A 16009-nucleotide genomic window follows, 5' to 3' on the forward strand; every position below is an offset into this window, starting at 1 on the left:
AGCTGTCTGCAGGACACTGCTGTTTTCATAGGGTTTTTTTGTTGGTGTTTTTTTGATTATTTGTTTTTGGAGAGAAAGGTTGAAAAAAGTTAGGGGAACAAGACCACATAATTTGTATCAGTTTCCTTTTGTGATTCTGCTGCATAAAGATCAACACAGGCTCGTGCCCACTGACCAAATAGAAGATGTGACACTTGAGGATGTGGTTTAGTGGTGGAGCTGACAGTGCTGGGCTGATAGCTGGACTCAATGATCATACAGGCCATTTCCAAACTTAATGATTCTACAATTTTATTGTAAAATACCTGACTGTGTCAGCCCAATTGACTGCAAGGTGTTTGTCAACTAGGTAACCCAGCCAACTTGGAAATAATTTTCTTTAGGCTCTCTTGTAGCAATAGAGAGTTCTGAGGATGGGATGTTATGAGAAACCAGGAGGAGACCCCATGGTTGTATTTACCCCATGGTGTTGTGTGGAGATGCCAACTGAGCTCTGAGGAGATGAGCTCCAAAGCAGAGTTGTGAGGTCACCTGAATGTTGCCATCCAAGGCAGGTTTTTAGCTCTTCAGAGAAGCAGAGCTGACCACAAGTACAGTGCTGCTGCCATCCTGTACTTTTCCTAGAGAAAATAGTAACTAGTAGTGATTAATGACCTTTCTTTTTTAAAATACAGAGCTGAGAAGGAGAACTGCTTTGAAAATATAGTGGAAACCTGGTTTTACTGAAAGCTATTTGTTTTCTGCATAAAGATTTAAATAATCTTTAGTGGTTTCCCAGGATTTTGAAACAGCAATGGTATTTTTCATTATATACAACTTGGTTATTGTGTAACAATAAAGAATCAAAACTTAGTTTTCTCCTCGGTGTACCCAGCCTTATGCCTCTAGTCCTAGGAATTACTAATAATTGTTCAGGAAAAAGGAGTACTATACTGCTACCTTGGAGATCTTCTCTATCAGCAAAATAAGCTGTTGTGGTGGGAAAATATGATAAATTTCTCCTCCAGCATCAGAACAGACAGCTGTAAACAGAAAGTAATAACTCAGAGTGCCCAGTACATGCCAGGAGGTTCTCATTAGTTTAATCACTTCCATCAGAGGTAGAATGCAGCTCCTTCTAGCTGGCATGCACTGGAGAGACCATGCCAAGTGCCCTAGCAGGCCTCACAAGCATCTCCCATCCTCATGACCACTTCCCATAACTCTGAGTAGAGACAGCTTTCCAGAGAAGGTCCTGGAGGTGTTAATTTCCTTGTGGAAATCTTTGGAAACACCTATGAAAGAAGTGTCAGTATTCAGCTGGATTCTGATTCACTCCTACAGGACCAAGAAACAGGACAATGACAAAATGGTGCAGGCTTGACAATAACATTAGTAAATGAAATGCATCTCTGGAGGGATAAATGAGCAAGTTACTGATGGTGACTTGAAACCTCTGAACCACACCAGGAAACCATTGATCACTTCTGTTTTGGGGGCTGGGTACTTCCCTGGTTCACACACCAAACCTCAATGGAATGGGCAGGAAGAGATTGTAGCACCATTCAGTTGAGACTGCACATAGGAATGTGTTAAAGCAATTAAGAAGCCACAGACTGATTTTTGCATACTCTGTATAAAGATGATATTATTGTAATTTAATGGCCAGGATAAGTATTACTATCTCTTTTACAGAGATGTCTTCTGGTCCTAAAACCTTGTGAGATTTATTAGAAGTTAGTTAAGCAGGGATGCCAGGTTTCCACCTTTGCTGAGAAAGACTCTGACTACATAGTCAATGAGTGAAGAGAAGGAATGTAGTGGCCCCATTTACAGAGTTAGTGCAAAAAAAGTTGCTATAAAGGAGACTTGGATAAAATATGCATTTGACAATTCAGAGAGGCAGATATGAAAGCTTTTTTTTGTTGGCATTGAAATGCTCTGAGATGGAAAACAAAGATGTACTGCACACACTGGATCCCAGATTCATTCTGCAATATTTTAATACTTTAACTGAAAGTTTAATACTAGGTATTTAATACTTTAAATGAAGCGACTGCTTAGTTATAGAATTAATCTTCATATGTCCATCAGAAAGAGTGAGGGAGGGTGCTCAGACCTGAGTCATTGTCAGTGTTTGCCTCCCTTCAATGATCAGGAAGTTTAGGACTGATCTGAGCATTGTAATTTGGAAAATGATATATATACACAATAAACAAGTGAATTGTATGATATGATAACATCTTTGTATTTATTTATAAATGAGGAAGTTTTTATTTTCTTCCTATGTTTTGTAGCTCTGGAACTCATAACTCTTTTATTATTACTGGATCTATTTAGTAATTAAGTTGGGATTTGGCTAATATTGAGTGAAGCAGTTAGCTTGCACAGATTAGTAAAAATTAATTATCACTGTAATTAGTCTGCTATAATATTCTGTTACAGTGAGCTAGCAGGGTTTGAATGACTGTGCTTATACAGAGTGAGTTGTTAGGGAAAACTCTGTTCCAACTGTAAAGCTGTATACTACCATTTATATATATATGTAATCTATATTCTGCCCTACTGGTCACTGGAAACATCTTGGTGCTACTGAAGACACCACAGTCATGAGTTCCTGATCTCAAACCTTTCACTCAAACTTCAGTTAAAGGGAACTGAGATGAGGTTTATTTGGCCCTGCCTATTTCCACTAGAAATTTGCTGTAAAGGTTTGTTCTGCTGTTGGTTAAAAATCTCCTTCTCATTTCCTGCTTAAATTTATTCATGGCTGTTCAAAATGTGTCTGTTCCTAGAAATCAGACACGTCCCTTTCTGGACGTGATTACCCATCATAGCCAATATGTGTCTTTCCATCAGCTTTAGTAAACTGAACCCAGCTGACCTCAAACCAGGTCAAAGTTGATGAGTGGGAAAGGCACAGAGTGCTTTCTATTGAAACTGCATTTGAGGGGTTTATGGACTTTGTCCTAGCAGTCATCATAGCCTCTAACACATATTCCCTTTCTCCTGTGCCTGCAGGTCCGCAGTGTGCTCTGCCCTTCGGTGCCTCAGCAGTTGCCAATGGGGCTGTACTTTGTGAAAACATCCCTGAGCAAGCTCCAAGCATCCAGCAGTGCCAGCTCATCTGTCGCCAGGGCTTCCAAAGTGCCACTCCCAGCACCTCATCCCAGTGTGACACGCGGCAGCGGCGCTGGGTCTCGGCTGCCCCTCTGCTCCACGCCTGCCAGAGTATGTCTGATCTGACCTGATCTGGTCTCATCTGGTCTGATCTGATCTGCTGGGGCTTGGGAAGGGCTCAGCGCAAAACTGAGCTTTATTAAACACTGCAAAAATCGACTTTTATCACAGAACTGCTGTGCGAATAACAACCATAGTTATAGGGGAGTTGCTAAGTTGAGGTGCAGGAGATGTGTTCTGTCTTCTGCCGTCTTCACCTCTGGCTCTTGGCTGGCCCCTGTGCCAGAAACTGTCCCTCTTGCCTGTAATAATAGAGCCATAAATAGCTATTCAATCTATATGAAGATTTTTCTTGTTAGTTAAAAGATGCTGGCACCATAAGTGATTCTGATGGAACTACTTAGTCCTGGGAGAACAGATGAGCACCAGATGTTTGAATGTGGCTGAACTTGACTGTTTATTTGCATAATCAAGTCACTGTTACTTCTGCATCTTTTTTTCAGCAGTCTGTTCTTAAGGATTACTGTTGTATTTTTTGGCTGACTTCTGGTATTTTTCAAACCATTTTGCTTTCAAGAAAAAAATGGCACTTTAAATCTTGGAAGAATTGGATGTCCATTCAGAGCTCATGCAATTGGATATCGATGTTGGCCTTTTCAATTATTTTTAAAAAGACATACATTCTGATCAAAATGGCAATTTGTAGCAGTGCTGAACTTTGAGAAGTGCAGGTCTTCCTGCCAAGTTTGCAACTATTTTTAATTTCCAGAATAGGTTACACCCGTCTTCAGAATGGGTTAAACTCTTCTATTCCAAATGCAAATATTTTTAAACTTTCAATTTCAGACTGAAACTTTTGTCTGTTTTTGATTTTATTTATGAGGTTTCTGCAGCATGTTATGAAATAACTTCCATGTTTGCCTGAGAGTGGAATAACTTTGTAGGGATAGAGAGGAGTGTGTGGCAATCTGCTATAAAGTTTACTGTAAGCCAAGGACTTCCCCCAGTAATTTGTGTTTGGAATAGAGCATGGTTTTAAGGAGAAAGAAAAGATTCCCAACAAATCAGAAGGCAATTGAACAAACCTCACAAGAATGGAGAATTCACCAAAACACTTAGTAATTTGTTCAAGTGGATAATTTTCCTCACTCTCAAAAATCATATTTCCTGTTTTTATCTATACATCTGGAGACTGTGGTTAAATCAGCTCTTTAAATACACTCTGAGAAACTAAGCAGAGAGGGGTTTGGTGCCTTGCAGGAAGAAGCAGAGGTTTGTGTCCTCTGGTCCTGTCTGCCATTCTCCTTGGAAGCTCTCCAGGCTTTCTCAAGCTCATTTTTGGGGGTGAGGGATGAGGAATTGTGCTCCAGCAGTGACATTTGTATGTGATGCAGGCAGGATCTGCAGAGGAGCTGAATGAGGGAGAGTTCTGCTGCTTGTCCAGCCTGGTGGGATAAGATCCAGCTCCTTTTGGAGGTGGAATGACAGCACAACTGTTGTGCTGAACCTGAGAGAATAAACCCTCCATGAAGCCTGGGATCAGTGTTACTCCAGGGGAGACAAGAAATTTGCATATTTTTTTCTTGCTAAAAACTGATTAAATAGGTTTGGATTTTCTGACTGATGAGCTCACAGATTTGTCATCAATTTGTGTGATTAACATCACTTGGGTTTGCTGTCAAAAATTCAGAAATCTCTTGTAGACATCCATGGCAACGCCATTATTCTGCAAATTTCTCCTCTCCTAAAACATATTCCCAGTTAGTTTGACAAGCTGGGTTTCTAAAAGTGTTTGCTATTAATTACTGTTACCATTTAAATGATTTTCATGATTGCATGTAGGAAAAGTGAAAATCGAGAGATCTTTCTGTTTCTTTTCTAAGTATTGGCATAATGTCAGCTTCCATGTAGTTCTCTGGAGCTTCCTATTTACTAAGGCTTATGAAAAATTATCAGTAATGATCCAGATTGTCCTTATTCTTCTGTGAGTGAGTGCTCCAGTGTGAAATATCTCTTCATTATTATCCAAGTGTATCACTTTGCTTTTTCTCTAATACTCAACATTTATATTTATCAAGCTTGTGTCTTGCTGCTTGTTATTTACTACTGGCAGCTCTACTGCTTTCATCTAAAAGTGGGGAGATGCTTTTGATGCAACATGAGAATGTAAAATCAATGATGTCTTTTCTCAAAGTAACTCTGAAGGTCAGGTTCCTCATTAGTGAGGTTACTAAATACCCTCTCTACTTCATTTTTAGAGCTCCAATTATTTCAGACAGTCCAAGCTCAAACACACTTTCAGCTACGGCTGCCTCCTGAGAAGACATGTAGTTCTGACTACTCTGGGTTACTCCAGGCATTCCAGATATTTATTTTAGATGAGTTGAAGGCTCGTGGTTTATGTCACCTCCAGGTAATTTAAATTCCTTTTCTTCCATTGTTGGTGGATTTTGTTTGTTTTGTTTGGTTGGGTTTTGTGTTGCATTAAAAAAAAAAAGTGAAACACAACATAGACCTTTTCCTGTTTGAGAAATCTAGAAGAATGGAATATGCCATTAAATCTGTCAGGATTGGCAGCACTTCTCATATGAATGAGTGGGAAAATAGGAGGTTTAGTCTCACACTACATCATCAGATCAGTTTAGTTCCAGCCATAAATGCCATATCACACCAGCCCAATATTTGTTAATAGTTTGTTTCAATGGAAGAGAATATTTTGACTATTCTTACAGTGACTATATGACTTGATAAAATTATATTTTCTTGCTTCTGCTTTTACAGTCCCTTTTGACAGTGTTAGAGTATAGGACAGTGCAAATGAATAGGGCAAGGCAAAACCAAGAAAGTTCTCAGGTTGATTAACTGTGATTAACTGTGATTTCTGAATTTGAGGTAAATGCATTTGGAAAAACTGGCTCAGTGTCCATGTGTGATGATTCCACTGTCTATGTGGAATGCCTGAGCGTGGATCGCCTGGGAGTGAACATCACGTGGAGGACTCAGCTGGAAAACATCCCCACAGCTTCTCTCCCTGACTTACATGATATTGGTAATTGTTTCTCTGATGTTTCTGTGGATTAATCCTGATTTGCTTTTAATCATTTTGTTTCTCTGTCTTTATAACACTGGTGTTGTGTTTCTGAGCTTTTTGTGTTGATATATTTCCCTTCTCAGTTTGTGACCACACAGTGGAAAGAAGCTATAATTGGATGTTTCTTTCAGATAGGACTGCCTTTCCCAGCTGCCTTAACTAGGATTCAAAATTACTTTATCAGGCATGAGCTGAACTGTTCCAGATGTTAATTTCCATTGGACAAGTCCTCAGTGGTGGAAAAGTGTTTATATTCATTGTATTCAGAGAAACACAATTCGCACATTGTCAAAAACTTAACTAATTTCTTGCAAGTTATTTTTTTCTTTTTTCCCCTTTCCCTCTTTTTCTATTAGTTGCATTACCTTTGCCACTAAAGAATGATCCTTACTTCTCATGTCTGAGAGCAACTACACAGGGACCACTGACTGGCAGATGTTTGCTGTGGCTTCTATGAGAGTTAGAGATCACTTTCAAAGCAGTCAGTATTTTCCTTCAAAATAAAAGATATTAAAAATCTATCCCAAGTCCAAATGCCCTCTGTGGTCATATCAAGAATAGTGGCCTGTATCAAGAATAATGTGGCCAGCAGGGCCAGGGCAGTGATAGTCCCCCATACTCAGCACTGATGAGGCCACAGCTCGAATCCTGTGTTCATTTTAGGACCTCTCACTTCAAAAAGGACATCGAGGTTCTAGAATGTATCCAGAGAAGGGCAATGGAGCTGGGGAAAGGTCTGGAGTTCAGGTGTGATATGGAGCAGTTTAGGGAGCTGGGGCTGTTTAGTCTGGAGAAAAAGGGAGCTCTTATTGCTCTCTACAGCTGCCTGAAAGGAGGAGGGGCTCATTCTCTTCTCCCAAATCTCAAGTGACAGGACAAGAGGAAATGGCTCAGGTTGTCCCAACTGAGGTTCAGATTAGATGTTAGAAATTTTTTCACTGAGAGAATGGTCATGCATTAGAATAAGCTGGCCAAGCAAGGGGCATCTGGATATGTCACTTGAGGACATAATTTAGGGGTGATTATAGTGCTGCTGGGTTGGTGGTTGGACTAGATTATCTTGAAGGTCTCTCTCAGCCTTGGTGATCCTGTGTGACCTTTTCTCCAGTTTCACTGCTTTGGAATGGTGTTCCCAGCACTAAACAGAAACAGCTCTGTCTGCATGTGTCCTTCCTTCTAACTTTGGGGCTTGGAGATGTGTCCTACAGCAATTTTGCTTGGTCAGAACTGAGTTAAAAACCTTCAGGACACAGATAGCAGCTGCAGTGGTCTGTAGTTCCTGAATCTACAGTTTGATATTGTTTACATCTGTGCAGTTGTTCCATATTCTAAGGGAAGCACAAAACACAGAACAATAGAATGTTTGGCTTGGAAGGGACCTTTAAAGGTGATCTAGTCCAACACCCCTGCCATGGGCAGGGACATCTTCAATTCAGTCAGGTTCCTCAGAGTCCCTTCCAATCTGACCTTGAACATTTCCAGGGTGGGGCATCTACTGCCTCTCTGGGCAACTTGGTCAAGTGTTTCACCACCATCACTGTAAAAAACTTCTTCCTTATATATCTAATCTAAATTATATCTAATCTGAATTATATTTTATCTAATATTCCATTACCTCTGTGAATATTCAAGCAGTTTGCAGAAAGTGAATCAAAGTATAAGTGTGTTTGGTTTTATGTTCAACTTTTCTTTTGAAAGTCTTCCTCTTTGAGGGCATTATCTTTTTGACTCTCCCCACACTATAAATTCCCTGTAGTACAAAAATAGCTTTTTGAGGGAATGATTGTATGGTTTCAGAAGAGACAGGGCAGAACCTGCTCTCTTTGTAGTCATGGCACCATCATGTCCCATTAAGTTCCAACTTCCATTACCTGCTAAGGCAGCTTTGAGGCCTTGTGTTTGAGGTGTCTTTGGGTGTATTTAAACAGACTGAGTCAAATAAGACTATAATTTTATAGACACTGTACAGATTCATTATGGTCTGCTGTTTTTTAACATGCTTATATTTCTGCATCTGCCTATGTTTTTAACTTCATCAGTTTCTGTGTGGTTATAATTTCCTGTATTATGGAAATGTCTTTCATGCTATTTTGTTGTATTTTTTTCCCCTCTTTAGAAAATGCAATTGTTGGGGAAAATCTCATTGGAGCATTTATAAAAGAGATTAAGGATGGTGTTTTTCTGCTGCATTTGGATTCCAAGCAGTTCCAGGCAGATTCTGTCATTGATTTTCCCCGGGATGAAGAGTTTGATTTGTCTCCCCGTGTGCAGCTCGGATGTGGAAGCGGGTTTCGAAGAATTTCATCCTCTGGAAAAGCAGGCCCCAGTTCACAAGGATGTGGTATGACTCATTTTTAGCTTTCCATTCTTAGATGTTGTCAGGAATCACTATAGAGCTGAAATTAGAATGTCATCAGTGATCTTGTGTTTAAGGTTCATATTTGAAAGGTGTGAGGCACCAGTGTGAATGGGAGAGATGGGAATTAGTGTTTTGTTTACTGTTCAGTCCTTGTGCTGTACCAATGATTGTATAGAAAGTTTTGTAAGCATTTTTGAAATAGTTTGCAAACATTTTAGATCTGTCTGGTAGTAGAAGGTCGTTCTGTAATGCACGTGATCCTTAATACAAGGATTTCACAAAGATAATGCAGCCAGAGCTTCAGGTAATGATACATTACCTGGAATAGAAACCTGGATGCAGAACTTGCTCAGTGTAGTGAGAGCTGAGGCTTCTGTGAAGGGTGATATCCCTGTGGAATCACTTCAGTGAGCTGCTCCTTAGCCTGGATTTTGCAGCTTGTTCCCCTGGTACACAGAGGCCCAAATCCAGTTAGAAGTGAGACCAGGTTCCAAATTTCATGTGTAGGAGCAAGGCATTAAATTTACTTGGGTGAGATTTTTTTTGTTTTGTTTTTGGTTTTTTGTTTGTTTTTGTCTTTTTTTGGTTTTGTTTGTTTATTTATTTTTTGGTTTTTTCCTTTCATTTTAATTTATTTTTTCCTGGTTTAGGGTTACACAGTTTGGTCCCACTGGTAACACTTAACTCTCAGATTTTGGTTGAAACTTGTTCTCTAGTTTCTTATGTTATTAAAAGGTACTAATGTTAATGCTTGAAAGAAGTACAATACAGTGATTTGTCTCACTTGCAGGGTCAAACTGAACCTTCATGTGATTGTGTCAGTGTGCCCTGTAGCTGAAGTGATAGGTCCCTCCAGGAGTTACAGAGTCTAGAAAACGTGATTCTGCACCAATATTTTTTACTGTTCTTTGTGCCTTTTTGTCAATCAAACATGTGAAATGAAACGCAATTTTTCTTGCTCAAAATGTAATAGAAGACACAGATGTTTCTTTCACATTGTGACTAAAACTACAAAAAACAGGAGAATGCTTTGAAAAGCATAATTTGTTCTTTTTAAACTTTAACTGCTTAATTAGTGTCTTCATTCATTGCATTTTGTCTTCAATGTAGGCATGGTTTCTCATTTCACTTTAATTTCTGCTGTTGTTCAATGAGTATTATGCTTTGTGCATGTGCTGGAAATGTCTTTAAAACATATCAGACACTCTTGTGTATTAGATGATGGGTTTTTGAAAGAAGAATTCTGACTGATCCAGGATTTTTTACATTCTGTAATTGATTTTAGATATGTGCTTTATCCAGAGTAACTGCCTTGATGTGTACTAGGAGGAAATTTCAGTCTCACAGTTGTATCCACCCAGAACTTCCCACTGGATTATTTACAGCAGATGAAGGAAGATATGATAATTTTCCTACTAGCTGTCTTTTTAGTCTATTATAATTTAGGTGGTCCTATGAGTTAAATTAATTTATATTCTGATGTATTGGCACCAGAACAGCAATTCACCACGTGGGTTGTAGTGAGAATGGCCAATATTCCATTGCTGTTTCTCTCTCATGGAAGCTTGAACTTCTGTCAGGATGCAGGGCAAGAACAGAAATAAAGTTTTGCACCTTGTCAAAGTCCCAAAGTATACATTTGATAGTGTTTTGAAGGAAATCTACATCTGGGAAGCAGCTGTGAAATAACAAGCAGGAATATTGTCCTGCAAATATGTCTGTGACTCTTCTGCTTTAATGTTCATTTGAATGCTCTTGAGGGAAAGACAGTATTCCATGATATCCCAGAAGACACAGAATTTTCCCTGTAATATGCAACAGGTCAGCTGGAAATATTGCTCCTGATTGTTTTGAAAATTATATAGATACAGACTAAGAACATCACTAGGAACACATTTTTGTTTTGTGTTTGGGTTGTCATGTGCACAACTAGTGATTTTAATCCAGCCATTACTGTTTAGTTTGGAAGTGCTTAACAAAAATTTCTTTACCAGGAATTCTGAATAAAAGTGTTACCATATGGTGGATTTCTGTATGATGTTTTAGAGTTTCTGCTCCTCAGAGCCTTCCTGTTTGTGTCTGTAGTGTTAGAAGTTACTATTTTTGTATATTGTCTTCCTTTGTTTTCTTTCACAACTCATCCACCTGCATTATCTTATTACAAACGGATTTGACAGCTGGAAATCTGGCCTGGACTTGGTGTTTCCAAAGAGCTTCTTGTGCTCTAAGTCAAGAACAGATTTTGGGTGACCTGAGACAACATATCACAGCCTAGATTCCTGTCATTGATGAGTTTAATGATCACTTAAGGAGTGTTTAGTTTGTTATACCACTTAGAAATACATGCAATAAGAGCTTGAAGCCTATGGCAAATCTATCAGAATTATTTATATATATACATATACACACATTATGCATGTATGTATATATATGTGTGTATGTATATATATATATATATACACACACCCACACATGTGTGCAAATGCCAGAACTGGTTGAATTCCAAGTGAGTAATAAGGTGATTGTTCTCTTTGCAGTTGTTTGTCCTCCAGGCAGTTATTTCCAGGACAATGAATGCATTCCCTGCCCTCTTGGCTACTATCAGTATCAGACAGGACATTCCTTCTGTATCAAGTGTCCTGTGGGCAAAACTACCAACTCCTATGGGGCAATCAGTGCTGATCACTGTAAGTTGAACTCATTTTTTCCATATCCTTTATTTTCTGGCTTCAAATATCTATTGGGTTTTTTTTATTCATCTCTAAGTTTTTTAAAAAAATTAAATCCTCCCTGTGGGGGTTTTTGGATGGATATGATCCCTTCTGCATACGTTCAAAAGCATTTTACAGAGTACAAACTGTCTGGTGTTTTGACCAAAAAATGCATGAGAAACAAGTGGTCAGTGTCATCCAGGATGTTGTGGTTCCTTTAGACATGTTCATTGTCCTCAGGAATGATATTTGGATATTTAATATCAGTAAGAAACTTCTTATGAACTTCATTTATTGTCACTTTCATGAACACTAAAATAGTCTTGTTTTGGGCAGCACTTTCCCCTGCAAATACAAATCCTTCTCACAAAGCAACTATTGAAATGTTCACTAATGATGGTGAAATCAGCTTAAATGATTTGTTGCTTTTTTTTTTTTTATGCAGTTCTATAGAGAAAATCAGTTATTAGGTACAAATTCAGTTTTGTCTACAGAATTATATTTATATCTTATATAAAATAAGATACAAATGAGAGTACCAAGAATGGGCTTCTTGGGAAGTGGCATTTATTATATGGTCTACTTTGTGCTCTTTCAACCTATTTGTTCTCTTAGGTGGGATAAACCTCCCATTTTTATTGTAATGCATCCCAACATCAATTAGCTTTTGCCTACAGTTGTCATTCTTTTCCATGTGTGTTCCCTGGGTAGGTATTGGACTTGTGTCCTTAAGAGTTTGCTCCTTAGGGTTTAAAAACTTGCACTTTCAATTTTCTTTAATAAACCTGCTCCCTGCCTGGTTTCCACTTTACCTTTGTGCTGCACCTCAGTGCCAGCCCTCTCCAAAAGGCCAGGTTTCACATTACCTTCCTACTTGCTTTCATTCCCTGCTGTCTCCTGGCAGAATGTGAAGAGTTTTTCTGACTTAATTGGTGTGATAGGTCTTCTCACTGCTCACAACATTTCACAGATCCACTGAGCAGTCATTGAACAAATCTGTATCAAAGTACAGTTCCTTCTCTGTACTTTGCTTTGCAGTACTGGAAATACATCAACAGAGATTTGATGCATGACAGAGAATCTAAAAAATGTTTGAAACACAAATTCAAGTAACAACAAAGCAATGAAACTACCATGCTTCAGAGCATATAACACTGTGCAAATCTTAGTTTAATTTTCAGTGAAGTCTCTGCTGTGCTAAGGAGACTTTTGTCCCACAGCACTGAAACATTGTCCTACAGCATTGACAGGACCAGTGGCTGCATCAGAAACATAAGAAAATGTTTTTGATGTGAGGACAACCAAGCACTGGCTCAGGTTGCCCAGGGGGGTTCTGGAGTCTTTGGAGATGGGTAAAAGCCATCTGGAGAGGGTCCTGGGCAGCCAGCTCTAGGTGGCCCTGCCTGAGCAAGGGGCTCTGACCTTATGACCTGCAGAGGTCCTGTCCAGGCTCTGAATTCACAGAGAGGAATTGTGACAATGACAGCATTACCAAAGCTCCTTTTCCCTTCCCTTGCTCTCCTGTACCAGGTGTCACACCCTGCCAGAGCAGTGAGCAGGGCCTGCAGTGTGATGAAGATGGCCAGTACAGACCTGCCCAGCAAGACCCTGACACCAAGAAATCCCTCTGTGTCGACAGCTCTGGAGCAGCGCTGGGCTGGACGGAAACAGAGGGTCTCCTGACAGATGAGCAGTGCTTGGGTAAGTGGCAGAAGGATATTTTGGATATGCTTTGACCCCACATAGGTGAAACTTCCTTATGAAGAGAATAATCATTCCACAGCTTATGGGGATTCACTGTCCCATAGTTATTCACTTTCCCATACTTGTGGCCTCTGCATTAAGCCACATTCCTCCTTAGTTTTGCATTTCTTGACTACTCTGGGAAGTTATTTCTGGTAAGGGAAAAGAGTGAAGCAGGTTTCTTGCACTCTCAGATGGCTGCCAGCTTTTGATGTGTGCTGACCTTGTGCTCTCTGCTTGGAGACCCAAAAGAATAATGAGAATGCTAATGAGAAAGAAGCAGAATTATTTATTTCTTTGTAAAATTATCCCTCATCTGTGTATTCATGGGAAATAGACTATTTTCAACAATGACCTCACAGCTACAACATAACATCACCCTCTGGGCCCCTGCTGTAAGGTATCTGACTTGGGGAACACATCCTTGCAGGCTGGAGGAGGTTACTTGTGCTTGAATACAGCTGCAAAATGCTGGCTTTCAAGGATGAAAAACTTGAAAAAACAAAGAAAGTCATCTATCAAACAGTTCCCAGACTGCCTGCAGTAAGGTCTAATTATGCCTCTCAGCCTCAAAGCTTTTGCTTTTTCCCCAGCAGTTTTTATATGCTCATGATATGATTGGTATTGAATTTAATGGAATTTTCTGCTTACAAACTGATATCATGGTGTGCTTTGAATTAGACAATGTCTTATGACAAGTGTGATCAGTGGAAGGACTGTGAAAAGTAAAGTCCCAGTTGTGAAGAGGTGGCAAAACTATATTCAGTTAAAATAACTCTTTTTTCTCCTCTGAGCATACTCAGAAACTGATCACAGTTATGAACATGAGGTGAAAGGCTCTGTTGGTCTCAATCACAGGGGAGCTGGGATGTTTCTCTGTGGAGAGAACTCAGGATCTTAAATCTCCTGTTACCATGAGCCTTCCTTACCTGCTTGGGCATTTCTGACTGTCCAGGATGGAGCAGCTGTAGATATTTGTGCTTCATTTTGTGGGTCATGCTAGAAGATGTCACTACAAATATTTATGACTGTTGAAAATTAATTTATGACTATTTAAAAATACAGCAACAATGTGTCATAGAATCAGAGAATGGTTTGTGTTGGAAGGGGCCTGGAAGATCTTTGATCTTGTTCCAGCATCCCTGCCATGGGCAAGGATGTCACCTAAAAGATCAGGTTGCTCAGGATCCCTTGAACACCTAAGAAATCTGTTTACTTGCTTGGGTTGTTAAATAATAATTTTCTGGCTTATTTATTATTTTTTTCTTTAAAGATCATGCTTCATTTGCAGAAAGCATAATGTGAAATGAAACCATTTATCTCTATTTTTGCTTTTCACCTGCCTCTATTATTTCCCTTAATTGAATTCAGCACACAGCAAGACAGTAGGAGCTGAAGGCTGATCTTGCTTTGACAAGAGGCAGGCATTTGGGAAGAGTCACCAAAACCCAGCTGGTGTTTGGTTTTTGAGTCTTCAGACAGAAGAAGAATTGCCTTGTATGGATGCAGAGGAATAAGCTGTAACAACCATTGCTTGTTATTATCGTCCTCTCTCTCGGTATATTATAGGCCACTTAACATTTACACTTAACATTTGTTACTCAACATTTATTATATGGGGGTTGGGACTAGGTGATCTTGAAGGTCCTTTCCAAACTAATCCATTCTATGATTCTGTAATTACAGCAACAGAAGGACCTAGAGCTTTGCTCTAGTAATAAGTGAGATAGAGAATTTCTGCTCTGCACTAAGCCTGTGAAATGATTTTATGACTGCAACTTTTTTACCTTTCTTTTTATTAAAAAAATAAAATTTAAGAATTTTAAAAGGGCAGTTTTTTCTAGGATTTTTCAATGTTTTCAGTTTACTGTTTCCTTATACTTTCTATCTTCTCTCTTCTTTTCTCTCATATTCTTGTATTCAATGCATATGGTATTCAATAATATTGTATTCAATAATATGGGAGAAAAATAGAGAAAAAAGATTTTTCCTCTTGAAAATGGAGGGGTGGGATGAAGCCAGAATTAGGGGGAAAAACTCAGAAGAAAAGAAAAACAGTTGAGAGTGTAATTTTAAAAATTTGAATATTGGAATAGAAATGAGGGCAGCTTTTAACCAGGCATCACTGCAAGTTTCAGATGCAGAAGGGATTCAGTTTTGTGCAGAAGTTATCTAATGCTTGCATTTTTGTGCCCTGTATTTCTATAGAGGATGAAAAATTTCTGCTTGCTCCATATTTCTTCCTTGTCCCCATTTTAACTGGAGTGCAAGGATTTTCTTATGCTAAGCATTTGACAAACTCATGTGGGTTTTTTCCTGAGCAGAAATGATGGTTTTATCAAAAGCACCTGCTAGCTCAGCCCTGACAGCAGTGGACATTTGCTTCTGATTTAGCTCTGACTCTTTTGCTGTAAGAGTGCAAATGATTATTCTTAAGAACTTATCCCTGACTTTTATTTCATGGTTTATCCAGACATTTCAGGGAGAGAGGACTGTGATCCTCTGGCTTGACGCTGTGCCCATGAGCCCAGGGGAAAGAGGGGCTGAGTTTCCAGCTCTTCCCACAGCTGGGATCACACCAGAGCTCCTGCTTTTACCTCTTTTAGGTCTAGGCTTGGTATTGGCTGCAAGGAGCCCAAGGTTTGCCTTCACCTGGGGCCTTCAGAGAAGTTTGGTCAGCAAGGGATGATGCTAAGTCACCACGTTCTTCTCTTAACCACAGAATGGCTTGGGTTGGAAAGGATCTTAAAGATCCTCTGCTTCCAGCCCCCCTGCCATGGGCAGGGATAATGTGCTGTGCTCACCCAAATGCTCTGGTGCATCAACCTGTGGTCACACTGTGCCCAAGCCCTTGGTAATACAGGTAGTACCAACCTAATACAGGTGGTACCAACCTAATACAGGTAGTACCAACCTAATACAGGTGGTACCAACCTCAGCAGGGTG

The 16009-nt window shown here is 39.5% G+C and overlaps 1 protein-coding gene across 1 annotated transcript in view; it reads left to right on the top strand.

The window, feature by feature from the left end:
• The window catches only part of TG (thyroglobulin), a 142909-nt gene that overhangs the window by 22954 nt on the left and 103946 nt on the right, over positions 1–16009 (top strand). Inside the window, exons 17-22 of the mRNA XM_088164187.1 lie at positions 3001–3210; positions 5418–5572; positions 6052–6208; positions 8367–8591; positions 11147–11296; positions 12851–13021. Coding sequence (XP_088020313.1) covers positions 3001–3210; positions 5418–5572; positions 6052–6208; positions 8367–8591; positions 11147–11296; positions 12851–13021 — 1068 coding nt within the window. The remainder of the gene's footprint in view (positions 1–3000; positions 3211–5417; positions 5573–6051; positions 6209–8366; positions 8592–11146; positions 11297–12850; positions 13022–16009) is intronic.

Source organism: Sturnus vulgaris, chromosome 1 (assembly GCF_052056855.1).
Source record: "Sturnus vulgaris isolate bStuVul1 chromosome 1, bStuVul1.hap1, whole genome shotgun sequence".
NCBI lineage: Eukaryota > Metazoa > Chordata > Aves > Passeriformes > Sturnidae > Sturnus > Sturnus vulgaris.